Raw genomic sequence first — 23433 nt, 5'->3', positions numbered from 1 at the left:
ACAGTGTAAGAAAACATGTACTAGAATAGAAGGTGGTGTTTTTGTGGATTAGAATCTAAACCGTCTTATGAAACTTGCTGTGCCTGAAAACAAACAGGTCCAGTAAATTGTCTGTGTATTTGCCAGTTATTATGTCGTGGGCTGTTTTTAGATCTGGGTGTTCCTCTTTATCTTTTTGACAGGAAGGGTGATTACAATCCAAAGAGAACATGTAAACATTCTGAACTTGTAAACTGCACCATTACCATCAAGCACATACCCATCAGGGCTTTTTTATTTCCGAAAGTTCAGATTTTTGTTAACGCAAATGCACAACTTTTGAAGAGTTATATAATATAAATAATTATAAAAAGACTACATGAAAGATGTTATGTAATGCACTCTACAGTTCGCTGGAGGAGCAGAGGTCCCTTTGCTACTAGTAGTAATCAATACAAAACAAACATTATATGACACCAACTGTATTGGAAATATATAAATGGAGGTGTTTCTTTTGGATTTGTTATGTTCTGGTGTTCACAGCTTTTGTGTTCATTTGACTCATTTTGTTTTGCTGCTTCTGCCATCATTTGATGTTGTTTGAAAGTAATTAGAAAAGTGAAAACCATGGCAAACATCTCCAAACAACTCCCAGATCAGAAGCCGGACAGGGCAGCACCTGTTGTAATGTGGTAATGTCTGACAGTCCGAGTGATGATGATCCGAGTAATATGAGATGGGGAAATTTGGACTCCCTGCTCTCTCTTGCCCATGTAACCCACATGTCCAGCTTCTCATGATATATAATCATGCTAACGAACAGCCAGATCTCTCTAGACCATGAAAAAGAAATTCTTCAGAGATCTGTTCATGTAAATCTAGGAATTTGTTGCCTTTTGATAGTTTGCTCTTCAAGTTCACATTCATGTGGCAACTTTGCAGAGGCTGTGGTCAGGCTGTGGCTTATGACCTAATTACCATTTACAAAATGTTCTGTTTCACCAGTAGCTTTACAGGAGTTAAAAAATTACGTCTGGCATTTTAATTTCTAATGGCTGAAATGACTGACTGCCCATTTCAAACTTGATCTCTTGAATTAGTTGCACCATAAGAGGAACTCTGACATTTAGGATCACATTCCCTAAAAATAGATGACTTGTTAAGTGTCTTCAAACTGCACAGCATCTTAGGAGGAACAGCGAAGCAAAAGTGTGCTACATAAGTCTCTGTAACAAAAAAAGTCATTACTTAAAGGATCTAGCAATGCAGATAGTTTCTGACATTTTTGCCCCTACCCTCTAGTGAAAGATTACATCGGCAAGGCTAAAACGGGTACTTTCAGAATATATAGAGAAAAAGTATTTTGAGGTAAGAATGTAATTTGTTTGACCAAGACTATAAACTTTTTTGTATCTATACTATTCCAGATACAATTCTTTGATCAGATTAATATAAGGTTTCTTAGGCAACATGTGATGCATTTTTTCTCCTGCTAATTTCAAACCATTATGCTAATTCAGCTAGCTTAACAATGGCTGATTGCATCCCCTATATGGACTTTCTTGATTTTAATATTTTATAGAGTGCCCTATGCAGCCGCTGTGCCCACCAAGCCTGTACACCAGGGTTACCAGCATTCATTTGTCAGCTCTATGACCAGTGCATGAAGCCAGTACTTACCTATTCACATCTTGTTCACATGGTGGCCTGTGTAACGGCACCCGATCTTCTCCCTACTCAGTTTCCACCGGTGGAGAGGGGCAGACAAGAGTAGCAGCAGCTTATGTGCGCAAAAACAGTCCCTGTAGTCCAAAGAGTAAAATCTAAAAGTACGTACATACACACATACGGATGTTTTGTTTTGTTAGACCTAAAGATCTACAAAGATTTTAGTTATTTGGTACACTGTAATAGTGTCTAGTAGATAAATTAACATAGATGCGCACACACACACACGTCATCAGACATAGTCTCTTACAGAGAGAGAGAATCATTATTCTTTTATTACACTATGGTGTGGCATCTGTTTTTGCTTCTTTTGTCTAATTGTTACAACTTACCCCAGCATGTGTTACAACATACCCCAGTAGCGGGTTAGGTTGAAACAAAGGAACATCATGTATTTGACATCAACTCACAAAGTCTGTGATATTCTTGTAGATGATTGAATTGGGGCCATTTTCAGTAAACAAATGTGGGTACTTTGTATAAAAATTAGAGATTTCTAGCTAAAACAATTCTGTGAGTTATAAGTGCTGAAGCCAAAGTGTTCCATACCCCATCTGGTGTAAAGTCAGTGAGTTGTATTTCCCTGCTATTTAAAGGGCACTTAATTCAGATAATACGATGCTCCCTATTAAAAGAGACACTGCCCATTTTTGTTACAGCAACGCAACTTCATTTATTGAAATCTCCTGACACTCAGACAGGATCAGTCAGGATGCACTGATAGCAGCCTATTCAATCATTAAAGTAGGGCGACGGTTGTAAGGGGCAATTGCACCAATTACTCATACGTCAAAACAACACACAATAAAAAATCACATGAGAGAAATGTGACTCAGGACCAGTTCATCATAGTTTATAATAATGCAGCACAGTGACGATGCAGATGTTAGTCTCCAGTCTGCAGTGGAGTTTACACTTCACTGACACTGGCGCACACACTCTCACTTGTCCACTTGAGCTCGCTTTCTGCTGAGTCTGCATCACACTTTATTTATTTATTTTTTATTTAGGTTTTTATAGTTCCCAAGTAATCTGCAATTTAAATAGCAATGTGCCAGGGGAATGAGCAAATGGCTTGTTAAAGGGAATGGGGGGAAAAAAAACACTGGTTTAATTTAAACATGTTACACCCAAAACCACCATGTCACATGGCATTAAAACCTCACGGGAGCAAGGCGGCTGCAGGGTCGTTAGAACCACAGTATTGCCTGATCTCGCGGCATGCCGGGAAAATGCTGCAAGGTCAATCACTGATCTCAGCTCACAGTAAGCTCACTCAGTAGAATGTGTCTGACTTTACAGCGCTGTTTTTTCGACCCACCCCTGCAGTCACCTGCAGCTCATCTTTGACTATCAAGTCTGCGAAAGTCAGCCACAGTCATCTCGAATGCACCTATTGTGAGCATGTTAGCATGCTAGCATGCTGATGTTAACATTTTCTTCAAATTACCACTGTGACTAAGTACAGTCTCACAGCGTGACGGGAACTACAGCAAAATTGTTTCTAAAGTTGGCCTATGAGGCTTAACAGAATTTGACCTTCTATGCAGAAATTCATCAAATCTTCCTCTCTAATCTTTGCTATCTATAGACTTCATTGTCTTCGCTGGTCAACAAATGTGTCAAATTACTCAAGACTGTTTTAAACTGTAACTTCTCATTTGAAGGTTATTGAAAAGTAGCAGCATGGAGCTTTGGGTGTTTTGTTGTTAACAATAACATAACGTCATAATAACATAATGTCAGGTGCAGGCATCACATGTCCAAAGGCCCAATGGGACAAGTCCACTCCACAAATCAGCAGAGTACTAAAAATGAACTGTTCATCATTTTTGAAACCGATGTTTGTTTTTCTGAAAACTCTTCACCCAACAGCAACAATAAGCACCCATCTAAAAACCCAACTAACATGTGTAGAGCAACTTCAGGGTGTTCTATAATACCCGTGCCCTCACACAAACATACCCGTCTCTTTGTCTGCACGCTGTGCCTGTCGGTGAGGCCTGTGTGCACATAGACAACTTAAAATAGAGTTGCACACATATGAGTTCCCTGTTACGTCCTGGCGTGTCCTGTGTGAGCAGAGCAGGTTCTGGTTACACTAGAGGCAGAGGGAGCTTAATATTGCACAGACCAAGCACAGGGCTCTACACTTCACTACTGCAGTGGTCCAGTGGTAGACCATCTTTACCAGTCCTCAGGGAGCGTTTCACCAGAAGAGTGTCACCATGCCTAAAGTCTTATTGCCAGGTGAGTACGGGCAAAATGACCGGGTTCGAACATGCACTCTCATTTTCACAGGCTCGTTTTACATTGACACATGACTATAAAGATGGACCGAGGAAAGCCTTCACTTGGATTGATTTTATTTTTGTTATGCTTTTCTATGGTGTGTTTTGGTCAACACATAAAAACTGTTAGAATAAAGTTAAATTCAAAAAGAAATCTGTATTTGGAAAGAGCTTTGTAAATATGCTTTGAATTAATATTGCAGGGGTCACACCCCTAACTGCTGAATATCAAAAAATTGCTAAAGGTAATAAATTCCTGTCTGTTTGGTAGTGCTATAATGTCACTGTAATGATAGCACTGACAGCTTTAATGACAGGTTCAATGGGGTTTAAATGCATAAAGCTTTTTACCTTAATTCCTTTGTGATCTGTGCTTACACCAAATAGCTGACTGGTGTGAATTTCATATATTAGTTCAATCAGCAGATTCCAACATCAGAATACCTTTTCTTAACCATAATTGTATGCATTCAAATTCATACCATAAAACCCTAGGGCGGTCTATTAGCCCCTGACAGTGCAGAATATAGTGAACGATTGAGTGTCTGCTTTGAAAATGTCGAGAGTACGTTTGATGGTTGTCAGCAGATTCTCTTAGAACATGTGATAGCAGATCAGGTCATGCTCAACTTTTACTTTAATATATAGTTTTATTCTTGTCCCCTCTTGTAATAAATCCCCTGTAATAAAATCTAATAACTACTATTCTAAATGATGATGTAATGGTTGCTAATTATTGGCTTACTTCCACCGGGGAGCTGGCCGGTATGATGAAACATTATGCCGACAATGTTTTTCAAAGGGTGAAAAATAGAAATGCAATGGTCTAAACAGCTGCTGTCTGAAGAACTAATAGGATTATGTGGTTGTAATGATTTAGCTGGTATTGGTAAAGAATGTGTTTGAGGCTGTTTACACTTGTTGTGATATTCTGATGTGCCTGCCGAGATTTCGCACCAGTGTTTATGATCCCCCAGAGCAGGTGAGAACAAATGTCTTAATGATCAAACTGATCAACTGGAAGTTTACCTAAATGACAGATTTTCCCACTTGTAGTGGGATTTAGCCATGCAGAACAGTTTTCATTAAGACTATTTTCAAAAGAATTCTCCCCAAATTAAGCAAACTCTGTGGACAGGTTTTTGTGTAGCTCACTTGCTTCCTTGTTACTGCTGCTTTGAGACATAACCTCACTTGTTTTGTTTCCCTCTAACCCGGCCCACCCCAACCTTACTCAGCAGAGGGAGGAAGTAAGTATGGAGCTGAGAAGCTACCTTGGGAATTCAGAGAAGATTTGAATCTTGAAGCATTTCAAATGCATGGTTTACTGTATGAACGTGAGACAGTCAAATCACCAAATTTTGTTTTTTCTGCAAAGTGCATTTGATTGCAACCTAGTAATATGGATCTTGTAAAATGAACATCTATCCATATGAAATGGAAAGTAGTGGAATATAGTGGAAATGGACAACATTTATTAATCTATTGTTCACATTCAATATCAGTTATCTTGTTCATTCTAATATTTTTGTAGCAGATGCATTATCAATCAAAGCTGAAGTGAATGTGAACATTTACATCAATAAATGACTTTTTCAGGTAGCTCACTGACTCTTCCACTAAACAGCACACAGACAAGACTTAAATGACCTTCAGACTTTGTTTGAACCATCAAAGAATGCCAGGGAGACAGGAAATGCATCTTCACATGCACTGAGATGTTTAAAAATGGTAGGGGTGCAGTAACAGGATCACATCACCTGAGTATGCTGCATACTTTATTTAAAACGTGTTGCTCCACTGGGATCACCGGGATCACTGGGACCACGAAATGCATGTGTCATGAAGATCTAATAACCAATTCTTTGTCCAGCTTCTGTGCCCACATTTATTAAGTGTAACCGTGAATTCAATTTAACAGTGATGTGTCCTCTCCATTATTTATCCTCACATTGTATGTTGCTTTAATCCAATTTATCCATTTACCATAAAGTATATACACTGGTTCAGTGTCTCATTTTATTTGTCATATTCTCAGCATTTACCATAGCATGTATTTCTAATCAATATTCTATGTTGTTAGTAACTGTTAAATATTATAGTACAGGTTCCTAAAATGTTATGTGTTTACAAGTATGGCAGTTTTCTGGTGCATTTTGTTATGTATATACTGTAAAACACAGTAAAGGGTTGGGTTTGTGTGTCATCCATTATGTATAATACCTTTCTAACCAATGCTTTTCTAACACTCTCTTTTTTGGGTTTTATTCCGGGTGGTGCTACTTTCTTGCTGTGCAAAATCAGGTCAACAGAGTAAGTATGGAGGGTGAGAGTAGAACCCAAAATCACTCTAGTCATACAGGTGCTGGTCATATAATTAGAATATCAATATCAATATCAATATCAAAAAGTTGATTTATTTCTGTAATTCCATTCAAAAAGTGAAACTTGGATATTATATTCATTCATTACACACAGACTGATATATTTCAAATGTTTATTTCATTTAATTGTGATGATTAAAACTGACAACTAATAAAAATCCCAAATTCAGTATCTCCAAAAATTAGAATATTACTTAAGACCAATACAAAAACAGGATTTTTAGAAATGTTGGCCAACTGAAAAGTATGAACATGAAAAGTATGAGCATGTACAGCACTCAGTACTTAGTTGGGGCTCCTTTTGCCTGAATTACTGCAGCAATGCGGCGTGGCATGGAGTCCATCAGTCTGTGGCACTGCTCAGGTGTTATGAGAGCCCAGGTTGCTCTGATAGTGACCTTCAGCTCTTCTGCATTGTTGGGTCTGGCGTATCGCATCTTCCTCTTCACAATACCCCATAGATTTTTCTATAGGGTTAAGGTCAGGCGAGTTTGCTGGCCAATTAAGAACAGGGATACCATGGTCCTTAAACCAGGTACTGGTAGCTTTGGCACTGTGTGCAGGTGCCAAGTCCTGTTGGAAAATGAAATCTGCATCTCCATAAAGTTGGTCAGCAGCAGGGAGCATGAAGTGCTCTAAAACTTCCTGGTAGATGGCTGATGGATGTTGACCTTGGACCTCAGAAAACACAGTGGACCAACACCAGCAGATGACATGGCACCCCAAACCATCACTGACTGTGGAAACTTTACACTGGACTTCAAGCAACGTGGATTCTGTGCCTCTCCTCTCTTCCTCCAGTCTCTGGGACCTTGATTTCCAAAGGAAATGCAAAATTTACTTTCATCAGAGAACATAACTTTGGACCACTCAGCAGCAGTCCAGTACTTTTTGTCTTTAGCCCAGACGAGACACTTCTGACGCTGTGTCTTTTTCAAGAGTGGCTTGACACAAGGAATGCGACAGCTGAAACCCATGTCTTGCATACGTCTGTGCGTGGTTGTTCTTGAAGAAGCACTGACTCCAGCTGCAGTCCACTCTTTGTGAATCTCCCCCACATTTTTGAATGGGTTTTGTGTCACAATCCTCTCCAGGGTGCGGTTATCCCTATTGCTTGTACACTTTTTTCTACACTTTTTTTCCAGCCTCTTTAGCAATGACCTTTTGTGTCTTGCCCTCCTTGTGCAAGGTGTCAATGGTCGTCTTTTGGACAGCTGTCAAGTCAGCAGTCTTCCCCATGATTGTGTAGCCTACAGAACTAGACTGAGAGACCATTTAAAGGCCTTTGCCGGTCTTTTGAGTTAATTAGCTGATTAGAGTGTGGCACCAGGTGTCTTCAATATTGAACCTTTTCACAATATTCTAATTTTCTGAGATACTGATTTTGGGGTTCTCATTAGTTGTCAGTTATAATCATCAAAATTAAAAGGAATGAACACTTGAAATATATCAGTCTGTGTGGAAAGAATGAATGTATACATTATACAAGTTTCACTTTTTGAATGGAATTACTGAAATAAATCAACTTTTTGATGATATTCTAATTATATGACCAGCACCTGTATGCGCTATTCTAGAGTTGCTGAGTAGTCTTGGCTCTTGCCTAGTAAGTGCATGCAACAAGTAGAGTTTGATCTAAAGAGCTGTTATCTCTGTAGTAGGCAAGTACAGTAATGTATTGTAATGCCACTCATACTGTGTATTGTCAGTATGAAACTTGAGCGCCTGCTTAAGTACTTTTTCATTGCTTGGTTCAGAAATCCAGTCATTTTTGACATTGACCCTCTTTTCTTGTCATTTTTGCACTTAAAGAATTCTGATCAAATTAATTTAATCCAGTTTGCATTCATATAGAGTTCAATTAAATTTTTCAATTCAATTTTATTTATATAGCGCCAAATCACAACAACAGTTATCTCACAGCGCTTTTCATAAAAGAGCAGGTCTAGACCGTACTCTGATGTTATTTACAGAAGCCCAACAGTTCCCACCAAGAGCAAGCACTAGGCGACAGAGGCAAGGAAAAACTTCCTTTTAAGAGGCAGAAACCTCGAGCAGAACCATGGCTCAGGGTGGGCGGCCATCTGCCTCGACCGGTTGGGGTGAGAGAGAGAGAGGGAGAGAGAGAGAGAGATGTAAGGAGAGAGAGATGTAAGGAGAGAGAGAGGGGAGGGAGGCAGCCTACACAATATACACACAGAGGTACAGACAGTGAAGGTGATGTTGCTATAGACTAAATGAAAAATGGTACAGATATTTATAATAGTGTTAATGGTAACCATCGTAATGTTAATGATTATAATAACAATAATAACAATAAGACTAGCAACAATAGTCGTTGCAGTAGAGGTTGTCGAGCAGGAACACGGGGGGCAGCAGGCGACCCGCAGCCACAGATCCAGACTCCACAGCTCCAGAGCCAGAAAACCTGCAGGAAGTGATAGGAGAGAGGAGAGGGACGAGAAAGCACAAGACTACCAGAAAGGGGAGAAGTTGTGTTAGTAACATGCAATAATGGGATAAGATTGCATACAGAGGGAGAGAAAGTAGAGGAGAGAGGAGCTCAGTGCATCATGGGAAATCCCCCGGCAGTCTAGGCCTATAGCAGCATAACTAAGGGATGGTTCAGGAGTCACCTGAGCCAGCCCTAACTATAAGCTTTATCAAAGAGGAAAGTCTTAAGCCTACTCTTAAATGTGGAGATGGTGTCTGCCTCACTGCCAATCACTTCTTCAATGAGGGGTGCAAATAATAATAAAATGAAAAATAAACAGTTAAAGATGATAAGAAAACTGGGTCTGGAGGACATTATAAAAAAACATCTTGTATCCATATGAGTTGGGCCTACTGTGTGTGTCAGTGCTTCATCATCGTAGTTCCTCTATATGCATGGGACTTGTGTTTGCAGACCAAACTGGAGGTCAGAGTTGCAGACTTGTAGTGACTGAGTCAATCTTTGGTCATGTATGCAGCGCATGTGCTGGAGTCTGTACACCTCAGGTTAGGTAAGGTATGTACCTTTTTATGTCATAGATCATCATTCAGCAGCAATTATGCTGTGCAGATCAGCAGTAGAGAAATTCTGTTTGTTGCTTGTCCCATAGCCAGTTTAGTGCTGCATGAGGTGAAAGGAGCAGAATGCTTTTCTGTAAATAACAGAACCTATCTTTTTGGTGCTTGACAGAGACCGATGATAAGATGAGGGCCTTTGCAGAGAAGGTGTTTGCATCTGATACTAAAGACGAAAACATCCGTGACGAGATCTCACTGTTTGATGTGGATGACGAGTGTCCCATCTTCCACAATGAGCTGGCACACCATCTGCACACTGAGGATGATGTGGAGAAACGGTGAGATGGGAGATTATACAGTATATTGTCAGTTTATGCTTGTGGCACAACAAACTCATGTCATTACATGGTGAGAAAATAAGATGTTTTAAGGTTTTATATTTAGGCTAGACTTTTAAGACTAAGGATTTTCTAATCTAACAAAGTTCCCTGAAAGAACGGTTCAAAGTGTCACTGTAGCCTATAGCTGATATACATTCTTGAATCAATTTGGTTGGCTTTTACAATAAACATTTCAGAAATGTTAACAATGGATGAAGCCAACCACTTCACCTCATCTCTCCTTAAACACAGCAAGAGGCACCAGCGCTTCCGCACCATGACTGTGCCTGTGGCCGCCACCCAGGCAACTGCTGCCCCTGTAGTGTCAATAGAGGTAGACACGCCCACCTACCTGGAAGTGCCCGACTTCCAGAGGGTGGCCATCATTGGAGACTACGCCTCCGGGGTAGGCCTACTGTTCATTTTCCTATCATCCAACTGATGATCTTTAAAGTGTGTAATATTTAGGAGGATCTGTTGACAGAAATGCAATATAATAAACAATACTACATAAATAACTACTTTCAGTGGTGTATAAACACCTTACATAATTAATGGTTATGTTTTCATTATCTTATGAGCCATTTTTATCTACCTACACCTTCTTACATGGAAGTCACCCTGTTTCTACATTAGCCAAAATGCTCTACAGACCTTGTTTCATCACTACATTGAAAATGTATGCATGCAGTTCTCCTGTGCGCTTTCAAAAGGAGGGTTGAGCAGTGACTGAGCAGTTGGTTGCAATTCGTAGCCCTCACTAGTAGATGCCGCTAAAACGTACACAATGAACCTTTCAGTATTTGAACGTTTTAGACTTAGATAAATCTTTGATGTAAAATCCTCATAAAATAATTTTAGCTAGTTAAGCTTAAAACATCCCTACATTTTTTAAAAGTCTCATTAAGTTCCTTGAACTTAAAGGAAACTTTAAGCTTTCTTTGACTGTGAAATGTAGCCTATGGGATGCTATCCTTCGTTTTTTCACCGTTTCTTCATCACAGTTTTTTTCATTATTACCCGTGAAAGCAACCATGACTTAGCATGTATAAGCAAAGTTTCCATTAAAGCTGAAAGATTAAGACTTTCTTGAGACTGTACTAATATGTGTACTGTGTTCTTTAGAAACTTTATTTGGTTAGTTAAGTAAAAACCCAGGGGAAAATTCATTCAATCATCATATCAAATCACCAGACTTTTTTAGTTGAATTTTAATTGACTTGACCCGTCACCCCCATGAATGGTCCACATTCGCCACATCAGCAGGTGCCCAGGCCGCTCAACAACTACCGACCCATGGGGCTCCTCCCTCCTCAATGACTCTCTTCATCCTGGAGAGATGGAGGCAGAATCCCTGCAAAGCAGCTGGGCCAGATGGCATATCTCCATCCACCCTGAAGCACTGTGCCAATCAGCTGTCTTAAGTTTTCACAGACATCTTTAACACTTCACTTGAGAATGTGCCAGCCTGCTTCAAATCTTTACAATCATCCCTGTCCCCAGCTCCGCTTCATCCTGGCTCTGCTGAGTGTGCCTGACTCCACCTGCAGGTAGATCACAGACTTCCTGTTTGACAGGAGGCAGCACATGGAAATAGGAAACATGTCTAAGATTGCCAGACTAAGCCACTGCCAGGGACAAGGGCAGACTGCAGCTTATCATTCACTCCACAGAGAAGGTGACTGTACGCCTCCAAGACTCTGAGGCAAGCAGGAAAGATTGTGGTTGACCCCTTCCACCCTAGACACAAACTATTTCAGACACTCCCCACCAGCACAAGGCTGCAGTCTATCAGGACCAAAACTGATGCTCATACCCCCCTCTGATCTCCCCTTTACAGTACATACTGTAAATGCTCGTGTGACCTCTTCTATCTAGTTCTGCCCACTGTAGCCAAACACTCTGCAGGAGTCGATGGAGGATGGATGGAGCACTCAGAATAGTTTATTCTGCAACAATGGGACAAACACAACCACAGTTGCTCAGCATGAATGAGAACTTGGTCAGATGTCTGCTCTTGCTCGAACTAGAAAGCATGGTTACATATTAATAGACTAGTCAGTCCCGTACACTACACCTCAGAGTTTGTTAGCAGCTAGCCAAAATACTTACTACACATTACAACTACGTATTTTGCCAGCATGTCTCTTGAGAATCAATATCAATGGTGAAGGCTGACAATTTTACCACATCATATGAAACGTAAACTACATTTATTGCTCAATATGTGTCCGAGCAGACAGCAACACAACTAACCCAAACTACTGTGGGTCACCCATAATGCACCACATTTAGTACGAAATAACCTTTTGCTGTGAATTTACATTAACAATATAAAATACAGCTAAGTAGAAGAACCACAGCAGGGCTCGACAATAACAGTGGCCCGATGGCCCGGGGCCAGTAAAAAGTAATGTCGGCACAGTTGAACTAGCAAACTAGCAAAAACATTAGGATTTAAAAAAAATAATAATTAGAAACTCAACATCCTGCAGTTGTTTTGCAGCTCATGGCGCGCACCGTTGTCCAATCAGAGTTGCAGTTACGTGACGATCAAACGGCCAAATGTTGTTTCTCTAATCTCAATCATGCGGCAACCTCTGGGTCTAAAAGTGAAACCATGCAGACGGAACAGCAGGGGGCGAGTCCGCTGGTTGCAAAAACAAGCCCGGTTCCATTAGAAATAATGGTAAAATGTTGCTACTTCTAAGCTGAATTATTACCTCATTAAACACTTTAAATGAGTCTCAGTCGCTAGTTTCAAGTCTTCTTCAACACAGATGTTCATGTTCACATTGATGTTCATTTAGTAAACTATGGTTTTTGGAAGGAGGGACAGTAAAAATAGTCTTCGGGCCAGTTGCAAAAAAGTTTAAGGTTGAGCCCTGCATGGTTAGCAGTCCCAAGCAGGAAGCTTCCGGTCTGATACGCGAAGCCAATGCAGAAGTCCCTTAAACCTGGATTCTATCGAATGGCCAGCAGGGGGCGACTCATGTGGTTGCAAAAATAAGTCCAGTTCCTTTAGAAATAAAGGTAAAATGACCCTACTTCTTACCTGAATAATTACCTCAGTAAACACTTTCCTGACGTGTTTATGGTCTCAATTGCTAGTTTCAGATCTTCATCAATACAACATGATGTTCATTTAGTAAATTATGGTCCCATTTAGAGGAAAATAGACCATATAGCGTAGTATGCTTCAGGGCGGGATTATCTATGATTGGCAAGTTGGTACCATGGTGACCTGTCAATCAGGCTAGAGTGACTCGTACCCACGGCACTGTGAAAATTTAATCAGCTTATTAGGAGTTGCATGTTATCTTTCTCTGGTGAGTACATTTAGTTTTAAGACTGTTGTTTGCTAGACAAAATTGTCAGCCCTGTTAAAATGACAGTTAACGTCAATTACAAGCTCGCTCCAGACATTGCCGTTAATTCCACTGTCTTGTCCAAATATGGTCACGTCCGGTGCCGCTGGTTGCAAAAACTCAACATGGCGGCGCCCTATGGGCAAAACTCAAGGCTTCAGAATGGTAGTCCACAAACCACGGGTGACGTCACGATGACTACGTCCACTTCTTATATACAGCCTATGAGTTTAACAGGCATTGAACAATAAAGATGTGTTAATTACACTGAAAAAAATTATAATCGCAATACTTTTGTTTTTGCCCCCATTCATCATGAACTGAAAGATCTAAGACTTTCTCTATGTACACAAAAGGCCCATTTCTCTCAAATATTGTTCACAAATCTGTCAAAATCTGTGTTAGTGAGCACTTCTCCTTTCCCGTGATAATCCATCCACCTCACAGGTGTGGCATATCAAGATGCTGATCAGACAGCATGGGTATTGCACAATGTGCCTTAGGCTGGCCGCAATAAAAGGCCACTAACAATGACACTTGTGCTGTGCTTTGCACTGGGTGCAAGATTGGGCCCCTGGCGTTATTGTTATGTTGAATCATGGCTTACTGCTATTTCAAACATTGTGTTTAATTCTATTCAAGGCATGGTATTAAATTACCACAAGGGTTACACTATGATTGGATTGCTTGCTGCCATTGCATCTCATTCATCCACCAAAAATGGCTGGCGATTCTCAGAGGCCTACAATTTCACCTTGTTACGGTTAACAATCTCGAGCTAATAAAAAAACACATTAATGTTTCTTCTCATCCTCCACAATTAGGTTGCTACCTATACTGTAAACAAAATCTCGGTAAAAAAATAATAGAATATGACTTTTTAAATAAGATTAATTATAAACTAGTTGCTTTCACTGAATTACAGTAGGATGCTTTAAAGTTTACAGTGTAGCAGTAGTAGTATCTATCCCTATATTACTGCATATCATGAAAAAGTTCCTAAACTAAACTTGGGTCAACATGACATGGATGCAGGTCAGTGGTCTCACTGACTCCCTCACACCAACAGAGGTCCATGAATGGAATTCATCTGAGAGCAGCCCGGGGTTTATGTTTCATGACACTGGGTTTGACATTTACAGGGAAAGAAACACTTTCGAGCAGCTGATTGTTACTGTATTTCTGTATTTTTGCTTTCTGCTGACTACATAACATATTGCTATCACAGAGTAAATGACAATAACATCCACCCTCCAACCCTTTCATGAAACTAATATAAATGTAATGTTTTATTATTAATTACACTTTTCTTAAGCCTTTTGCATGGTAGAGAGATGGGGGTTCATCGTGTTTTCTTACATTGTAATTGTAAGGCTACAATCTTTGCATTTTTGCAGGCAACTTTAAAATCTGTATCTTATATCTGCTATTCAGGTGACCATGGATGACTTTGAGTTGTCCTGTAAGGGCCTGTACCGTGCCTTGAACATCAGGGAGAAGTACATGAGGCTGGCCTACCAGCGCTTCCCATGGACAGTCTCCAAGTACTTGCGTGAGATTGAGGGAGAGACCTTCAAACCTGAAGATCAGGTGCAGCCAGGTGAAGAGAAAAGGAGATCTGTAGAGCAGTGGACCTGGGTTTAAATAAATGCACTTATGCAATTAGTTTTCTGTGCCACTGGGTATCCCAAATGTTTAATTTGTATATTACATGTATCCATCAGTCTTCACATCTCCTCCAAAGAACGGGGAAGACCCCTTCGATACCAAGGAGCTGCCAAAGAATCTGGGCTATGTTGCTCGTATGAAGGATGGTCTCATCTATGTGTACAACGATGCTGCAGCTGCTGACAAACATCAGCCCAAAGACCTGCCCTGCCCCGACTACGACACCTTCATCGATGACATGAACTTCCTCATTGCTCTCATTGCACAGGGCCCAACGTGAGTAATAGTCATCGTGTCATCGTCACTGTCTCTCCGTGATTTCAACCATATCCAATCTGTACAGCCCAGATCGGTTGAAATCATGTCAGGAATTTACCACTTTCAACTGATGACTCCACAACAAAGTAACATAAAATAACAAGATGCTTGAAATCAACATTTTCCTTTTTTAATGTAACTGTTTTATAGATACAAACATTTGTGAAATATGTCTGTGAGCACACCGGTGCTATTTGACAGCTGCATGTGTATCACCTCACACTGCAGCACATGCATTAATATGCTTCGCTTTGTTTTGCAGTAAGACTTACACTCACCGCCGTTTGAAGTTCCTCATGTCCAAGTTCAATGTGCATGAAATGCTGAATGAGATGGAGGAGATGAAGGAGCTGAAGATGAACCCCCACAGGGACTTCTATAACTGCAGGAAGGTAGCTATGAAAAGCATTTAGCATAGACACTGCTTCTTATCTATCTTATCTACTTAAAAAAATTAAATCCCCACACAAACATAACGCTGTTATGTCACAAAAATGCATGGACTGTGGATACAGTTGCACACAAAGACTGGATTTTGGATGGATCTTTTACATTTATTTTTTTGCCAAATAAGGAAACATAAGACTCAATAGAGACTCAAATGAGAATGTGGGCTTACGTTTATCCTGCACCTCTGGCTAAATTTCGTACAGTCTTGATTTAGAAAATGAAACCTGTGTATAACCTTAAGTTGAATGAGTGCAAGACAAGCACAAGATGTGAGAGTACGTTGCCCACCCACAGGTTTCTCCCACCACTCCTCGCTAAGTTGAAGTGCCAGGTCTCCCTCCCAAGCAGCCATTGATTGCAAAGATCGAGAATGCAGTTATACATCGCTGAAACAATCCCTCTTCATTGCATCTTGAAAATAAGCAAACTATCCCATGATTGTGGGGAAGAGAGAAAATTTGAAAAAAAAACATAAAAGCAAAGTGTCTAATTTGGAAGTAAAACATGACAAAAGTTTTGGCAAGTATAAAGGAATCCATTGAAACAAATAAAGAAATTTAGGGAAAACATTCATATCAATAACATCAATCTTCCTAATTATAGAGAGATGCAAATTATTCCATCTCTGAAAATCAGATTTCATTTTGGTTGGGAGCGGGGTAAAGTTGGTAGACAAAAGACCTGAGAATGCGTTAAATTGATTCCAAGATCCTTAAATCCAGAATGTCTGATGTTAAAGGGTAAATCAGCTTCCTACTGCTGCTCACCTGTCTGCCTTGCTACTTGGTTAAGTTTAGGAAAAACGAAAGGCAGATAGCCCTAAAGGCAAACTTCTCCCACATATGCTGAAGTTACAAACCAGGTGTAACATTTACACTTTTGAAGAATTAATGTACATCTTGAAAAAGAACTGAAAATATTCAGAATAGACAGTGACAAATTACCCTCATTCAATGATCATCTATATTCAACGCCGTTATGAATAACACCCTTAAAGACAGTGGAGGACCTTAATGAGACGGCCAACGATTCAATAGCAAGGGTGAAGAGAGATGGCGATAAAGGGCAGCCTTGATGTGTCCCACTTAGTGCAAAGTATTCAGAACATATATCATTTGCTTGCTTGCACTAGCTTGTGGTGACGTGTATTGTGATCTCACCCAGCAGATGAATCTCCAAAACCCTTTACACTGACTTTTGATGGAGGGGATGTAGATCTGTAGACATTTAGGTAAAATCAGATTGAATGATGGTCTGGTTTTAAATGTCACAAAAACATATATGTTCATTCAGAAAAAAAAAATGAAAACAGTAATTCAAGATTTAAAAAATTGTAAAACATCTTTTGAGTACACTGCATATCAACATTTTTTGTGTATTCAAAAATTTTATAAATGTATCAAATGTATTTATATGTACATAAATGATGAGAATGAATGATTGACATTCCATTTCCCAGTTTGTTGTTTTCCTCACTGATGGCTGCCATGGACCTATACCTCCCTCTTGTGACCAAACACAGTTGTTACAACAAACAAACTCCAAACATCAGTGATCCACTCTATCTTTATCTCTGCCAGGTGGACACCCACATCCATGCTGCTGCCTGCATGAATCAGAAGCACCTGCTGCGCTTCATCAAGAAGTCTTACCGTGTGGACTCTGACCGTGTCGTGCACAAACTTAAAGGAAAAGAGGTCACCATGAAGGAGCTCTTCGAGTCCCTCAACCTGCATCCTTATGACCTCACAGTGGACTCCCTGGATGTGCACGCTGTATGTTACTCGCTTGTTGGAAGATTGGTGGCCTTAGGTGTAAACATACAGTATTATAACAAAAATGCGTAGCTAAAAAATAGAATTGTCTTGTAAGGGAAAGATGACAAATTTTATTGCAGTGGTTGCCATGTTGAAAAGCATGTATTGATTTTCTTAATAAGTGCACCTCATGATTTATGTGTACTTAAAATACTGAAAATGATAAAGTATCAGATATAAAAAAAGTAGCTGTGATCAAAGGTTTTATGTTTTTATTTAAAAATTCACTGTGTTTTAGTCATAATTTGTTAAAATTATAGGATTGTAAACATACTAGTAGAAACGTAAACATATACATCACAAATGGCCACAGTTTGAACATCTATTTGGATAAAGACGAGTTAGTAATATCGAAAAAATGCCAGATTTAAAGATTTCAACCAGTCAACCTTCCTGGATCTAAATCTCTTCTCTTCTTTCTCTTCGTCTCTTTGTTGTTTCTCTGAAGGGTAGACAAACCTTCCAGCGTTTTGATAAATTCAACGCCAAATACAACCCTGTAGGAGCCAGTGAGCTGCGTGACCTTTACATGAAGACAGAGAACCACATCAATGGAGAGTACTTTGCCACCATCATCAAGGTCAGTTTCCCTATAACAAGATAAGATACATCACGGGAAAAAAAGTTTTTATAACACAACTGACATCCAGTTGACACATGCAGTATGGTGTAAGCCAACACCCTAGAAGGAGATGTTATACTGCTTCCTGTTGTTTATTTAGCAGCCTACTGTCATCTGTTATATATTGAACTTCATGTGATCTGAGCCTGATTTGACCTTTGTGTAAATCAGGAAGTAGCCAGTGATCTGGAGGATGCCAAGTACCAGTATGCTGAGCCACGTCTGTCCATCTATGGCTGCAACCCAAATGAGTGGAGCAAGCTCTCCAACTGGTTCGTCAGGCACAGAGTATTCTCCCCTAACCTTAAATGGATGATTCAAGTACCCAGGATCTAGTAAGTTGTCAGACAAAATTCTTTCTTCCATGCAGTTTGACCCAACTGTGAGTCAAACAGAGAATGATTTAGCCTGTTGTGGAAAGATGGCTAGAATTCATTTTTAAAGGAATTTGTTTTCTCCCTCTTCTATCTTAGCGACGTCTTCAGAGGCAGGAACTTTGTGCCCCACTTTGGCAAGATGCTGGAGAACATTTTCCTTCCTGTGTTCCAGGCCACCATTGACCCACTCTCCAACCCAGAGCTCAGCATCTTCCTCAAGCATGTGAGTCAGAAACAGCCACAAAAAGCATTCATAGGTAACACGGGTGATCATAACAACTCAACAAGATCCAATCTTAAAGGGTGGATTTCCTTGCTATGATGCAGTGACTGTATGACAATGACTGGGGTGGGAAGGCTTTTATTTTATTGTATTTAAAAAAAAAAGCAAGGCCAATTTCAAGCATTATCAATGTTTTCTTTGGACCATGCACTTCACTTAGAAAAACACCCACAATACCCTCCTGAAATATCTAGAAATATATTTCTGGCAAAGATAATGAATATACAGCCACTCTGTATTTTGCATAGAAGGGACTTCTCATATATTCTCCTCATATGGCAAAATGCACTTCAGCACATGAAAACCATGATTTCAATGTTTTTAAATAAATGAATAACACATAAACTACCCTCTCATCAGCAAAACACCCTAACCTTTTCTGACCCCACCCTAATCATTTTTGCAGCACCCCTTAAGGATGTAATCATGGGATAGAAGACACAAACATCTACCTGGGCTGTGAAAGTGTGCAGACATATGGAAAGCAAAAGAATATACCTCAAGCCATGAACAGTAATTTCTGCTGAAATGTAAACATACAAAAAGGAATGTTTCTCATAGCTATCTTTCTCCAAGACTTGAAGACCCCAGGATAACCTACATGGGGAAGTCGCCCGAGAGCCCTCTGTTCTCTGTTTAATTAAATGTTTGCCTTCTGGGGTGTAGGTGACAGGTTTCGACAGCGTGGACGATGAGTCCAAGCACAGTGGTCACATGTTTTCCACTAAGAGTCCCAAACCAGAGGAGTGGGACATCACCAAGAACCCCTCCTACACCTATTACATCTATTACATGTATGCCAACATTGCTGTGCTCAACCAGCTCCGCAGGTCAGTGGCTTTGTATTTTTTTAGTATTTGCTTGTAGTGCAGGAATTTGATTATTTAATGTTTGCTGTGTTTTTGTGTTCATATCCATTTATCTATATCCATCAACTGGAGTGTGCCCCCATATCAAGGCTGAGTCTTTACTGAATGTCATCCCCTTTCTTGTCTCTCTGCTGTAACTATCAAATAAACGGGAAAAGGCCAAAAAGAAATTACCAAAACAGTTTATTTGACTATAACAGGACAATAAGTTCCTCTCAGAATATGTGTCTTTTCTGCAGTATAATACTTGTTTATCTTCTGCTTTCCAGACAGAGGGGGATGAACACATTCATGTTCAGGCCTCACTGCGGTGAGGCCGGTGCCATCACCCATCTGCTGGCTGCCTTCATGACTGCTGACAACATCTCTCATGGCCTCAACCTTAAGAAGGTCAGTCCTCTGTTTACATGTTAAAATGGCAGCTTGGATGCAGGATTTCCCTTACTGTAAATGAACACTTCAGCAGCACTCACGCATATATTCTTTTACACATGATCATGCACCAGTTCTAGGTGTCAGACTTTGGTTCTGTAAAGGAACCATAAGGTTTCTATTGATATGATGATAGAAAATGAAAATACATCCCCACAGATCTGTAATCAACAGCACAGTCTATAGCAGTGCAGTATACAGTATAACATTTAGAAGGTCACTACATTTAGAATTTCCCATTAAGCAAAATGATGACAAAAAATAATGTAAATACATGAAAGCACAACAGGTTAAGTATAATTTGACAAAAATACGACAAACAAAATAAAATTAAAATAAACAGAATTCAAAACTACACACCGTTCAATTCAGCATAGACAAGAACCACCATTCTCTACAGGCACATTTGTTATCCAGTACAGCAGCATTCATCTGGCCTTAGTATCTCATACTTACAAAACCCCTGGTTAAAATGGCAGATACATTCACAATTATGCTGGTGAAAGGGTTTCCTCTTTTTGTTAAAGAGGGCATATTATGCTTTTTGTTTTTTCCCTCTCCTTTATTGAGTTATATATCTTTTTTGTGCATGTAACAGGTTTGCAAAGTGAAAAAGCCCAAAGTCCAGCACTAAGGGAGTTCAAATCTCCCACAGAAAACTCTGCTCTGAACCGCCTGAAAACAGCTCGTTTGTAGACCAGCCGTTTCCTTTTGTTCTCTGTGATGTCACAGCAAAACGCACGTCATATTGCTCGCCTAGCAGCTAGTCAGATGTGCCCTCAAGAGCATCGGTGGAAAAACACTCCAAACACTAGCTACCCTCCAGGCAGTCAGTGGACATAAAGTTGTTCCTGTGATGTAGAGGCAGAGCTCAGTTAAAACTTTATGGATGAAAGATACATTTGTTACAGATTAATAACGCACCACTCTGAAACTCTTGCTCCAGTCTGTGTTGCTAAGCTGGTAAGGGCATGTACAGCTGAACAGAAGCCGTGTTTACCGGTTTGTCACGACCTGCCCCTCTCTGCTTCTGATTGGCTAGTAGTTCTTAACTAGATACTGTGCATGTGCAACTCTCAACAAAGATCTTGTAGAGGTAAGATGCATCACTCCATGGCTAAAACGGAGCGTTCAACACACAGAGTGAAAAGAGGAGCTGCAGCAATGTGCAGTCTGACAAAAATATGGTGTTTTTTGAAAATGAAACCATGTAAACCTGTTCTGGTACAACCCCTAAATAAGATTTTGAACCTGAAAATGAGCACATTATGACCTCTTTAAAAGTTTAATAAATCAGACATGTAACAAAATCCAGTGGAATATGCTCCATTAATATCCTAAAGCAATCAGAGATTGTGAGAGTCTTAGAAGAGATCCATTAAAGTCATATATTTTCTTTGCACAGAATGTCAATACATTAAACTGTTTTTCTGATAGCGATGTGAGAGCAGACACTGGAGCTCAGTTCACAACATGTTCTGGATTTTATACACGATATTTCCCAAGTGTTTTTGTAATTTGGGACCAGTATATGTTTAACAGTTAAGGCACAATGGAGAGGTGCCGACATTCAATTTGGAAAGATGATCACAAGAGAATGAACTCTTTGTAGTGTATTTGAGTCTCATTCGATTACTATTTGTTTTGTATTATCTTCCTATACATCTTCTGTAATCTGTACACCCAGTTCCCTCTCCGATTTCTATCTTATCTCCCGAATTCAAAATAGCTTGTAAGCCCTGCTTCTCTATTGTGGAAACATTAACATTTTCTTAATATAATCTCTTGTCTGAAAGTATCACATTTGTTTTTATCTGATTAGAGGCCATACAGAATTTCAGAGATGTCTGTGAGGGAAGAAATACCTTTTAAAGCACAGTTTAAGTTTAACGCTTGGTACCAATTCAGGTTTGCTAATGATTGGAGTAAGAATGGATGTCATCCTAGATCTTCATTAATATTTTGTACTACTCTCCAGACCTTAAAAAAATACCTTAAAAAATACCTTAAAAATAAAATTATACAAAAAGTCAAAATGTCAGGCTTTGACTAAACCTGATCATGTCAACTGATCATATCTATCTGCACCACCAGAGTCCCGTGCTGCAGTACCTGTACTTCATTACCCAGATTCCCATTGCCATGTCCCCTCTCAGCAACAATAGCCTGTTCCTGGAATATGCCAAGAACCCCCTGCTGGAGTTCCACAAGAAAGGCCTGGTGGTTTCTCTGTCCACCGACGACCCCATGCAGTTCCACTACACCAAGGTCTGAGCACATGAAGAGAGGGCCTTTAATGATGATGTGATCAACGGTGCATACTATGCTGTGTCTAATATGAGTATTGTTTTATGTACATCTAACGACGAATGCATTTTAGCTTTCTTAGCAAGTTTGTCTTTGTATTCACATATAGTCAAAATAATAGAATAGGATGTCAATTCTATGAACATGCACTGTAAACACATAAACAGGTATCATAAAGCATGAGCATGCAGATGTGTGCAAAATTAGCTGTTTTATCATGTGAATTTCTCTCATGTGAGTTACCTCTTAAGAATGATGCCACAGTTCATGGTAAACATCTACAAGGTCTCTTTTGAGCCTCAGTATCTTGAAAGAGTGATCAAAATAGTGTATATCATGTCCTTTATATCCACAGGAACCCCTGATGGAAGAGTACGCCATTGCAGCACAGGTCTTCAAGCTCAGTACCTGCGACATGTGTGAGATCTCCAGGAACAGTGTGCTGCAAAGCTCCCTGTCTCATGAGGTAACATACCAGATGGAGAGCTTTAAATGTGGTGGTGCTTTGTTGACTTTTTAACACATTTAATAAAAAGATTTTTATTAATTTTATATTGGTGCATAACAGTAATTGCTTTATGTCAAATCCTCTGAAAGACACACATATTTGCTTCAATTTAAGAGCACTGACCCCATACAGACCATTATATATCATGATCATTTTATGCTCGCACCTAAACATGTTTGTGGTTTAATTGTATGTTCCAGGAGAAGAGCCACTTCTTAGGTCACGACTACCTGAAAGATGGTCCAGAGGGCAACGACATCCGTAAGACCAACGTGGCTCAGATCCGTATGGCATATCGCTTTGAGACCCTGTGCTATGAGCTCAACCTTATCAGGGAAGGCCTGAAGTCTGATTAAACAGTCTCAAATCTGACTTAACACCTAGTCAAAACACGTCACTAGAGCGAGAGAGAGTGAGTTTCTACATTTGTTTTTCACAATAACTCTTAACAAAGTGAATCTTAAAGAAACCAACCTTCTAACACACTGATGTTCTCTCCTTTGGAGGAAGAAAATGTTTGATAATTGTCTTCCCTGTATATCATCAGCACATCTTGTCCAAAAAACATTGCAGTATGTGTATTCCATATGGAGAAACATCGTGTATAAGAATGAAAATAAAATAAAATGTCAAATAACAA

At 39.8% G+C, this 23433-nt stretch overlaps 1 protein-coding gene across 2 annotated transcripts; it reads left to right on the top strand.

The window, feature by feature from the left end:
• Positions 1-3812: 3812 nt before the first annotated feature.
• On the top strand, positions 3813-23433 carry ampd1. 2 transcript variants are annotated; one of them, XM_038723345.1, is made up of 16 exons: positions 3819-3957; positions 6303-6311; positions 9567-9732; positions 10027-10180; positions 14577-14742; positions 14867-15086; positions 15391-15520; positions 17159-17353; positions 17844-17975; positions 18189-18352; positions 18491-18617; positions 19344-19507; positions 19816-19936; positions 22073-22246; positions 22641-22751; positions 22994-23433. In XM_038723345.1, the coding sequence occupies exons 1-16, from the start codon at positions 3936-3938 to the stop codon at positions 23147-23149; spliced, it is 2211 nt and encodes a 736-aa protein (XP_038579273.1). In that variant the 5' UTR covers positions 3819-3935; the 3' UTR covers positions 23150-23433. The 2 variants fall into 2 exon arrangements, with proteins under 2 accessions (XP_038579274.1, XP_038579273.1); XM_038723346.1 differs by lacking the exon at positions 6303-6311 and having other exon boundaries at positions 3813-3957.

Source organism: Micropterus salmoides, unplaced genomic scaffold (assembly GCF_014851395.1).
Source record: "Micropterus salmoides isolate LMB-PRFRI ecotype aquatic unplaced genomic scaffold, ASM1485139v1 Ms_hic_scaffold_16, whole genome shotgun sequence".
NCBI classification, from domain to species: Eukaryota; Metazoa; Chordata; class Actinopteri; order Centrarchiformes; family Centrarchidae; genus Micropterus; species Micropterus salmoides.
Note: the sequence above shows the minus strand (reverse complement) of the source record. Positions and strands in the feature narration are given on the sequence as shown.

Coding starts and splice junctions, on each gene's coding strand:
- ampd1 (XM_038723345.1), top strand. CDS start 3,936: ATGCCTAAAGTCTTATTGCCAG. Junction 14,743..14,866: donor TGAAGATCAGGTGCAGCCAG/GTGAAGAGAAAA, acceptor TGTATCCATCAG/TCTTCACATCTCCTCCAAAG. Junction 22,247..22,640: donor TGCAGTTCCACTACACCAAG/GTCTGAGCACAT, acceptor TTATATCCACAG/GAACCCCTGATGGAAGAGTA.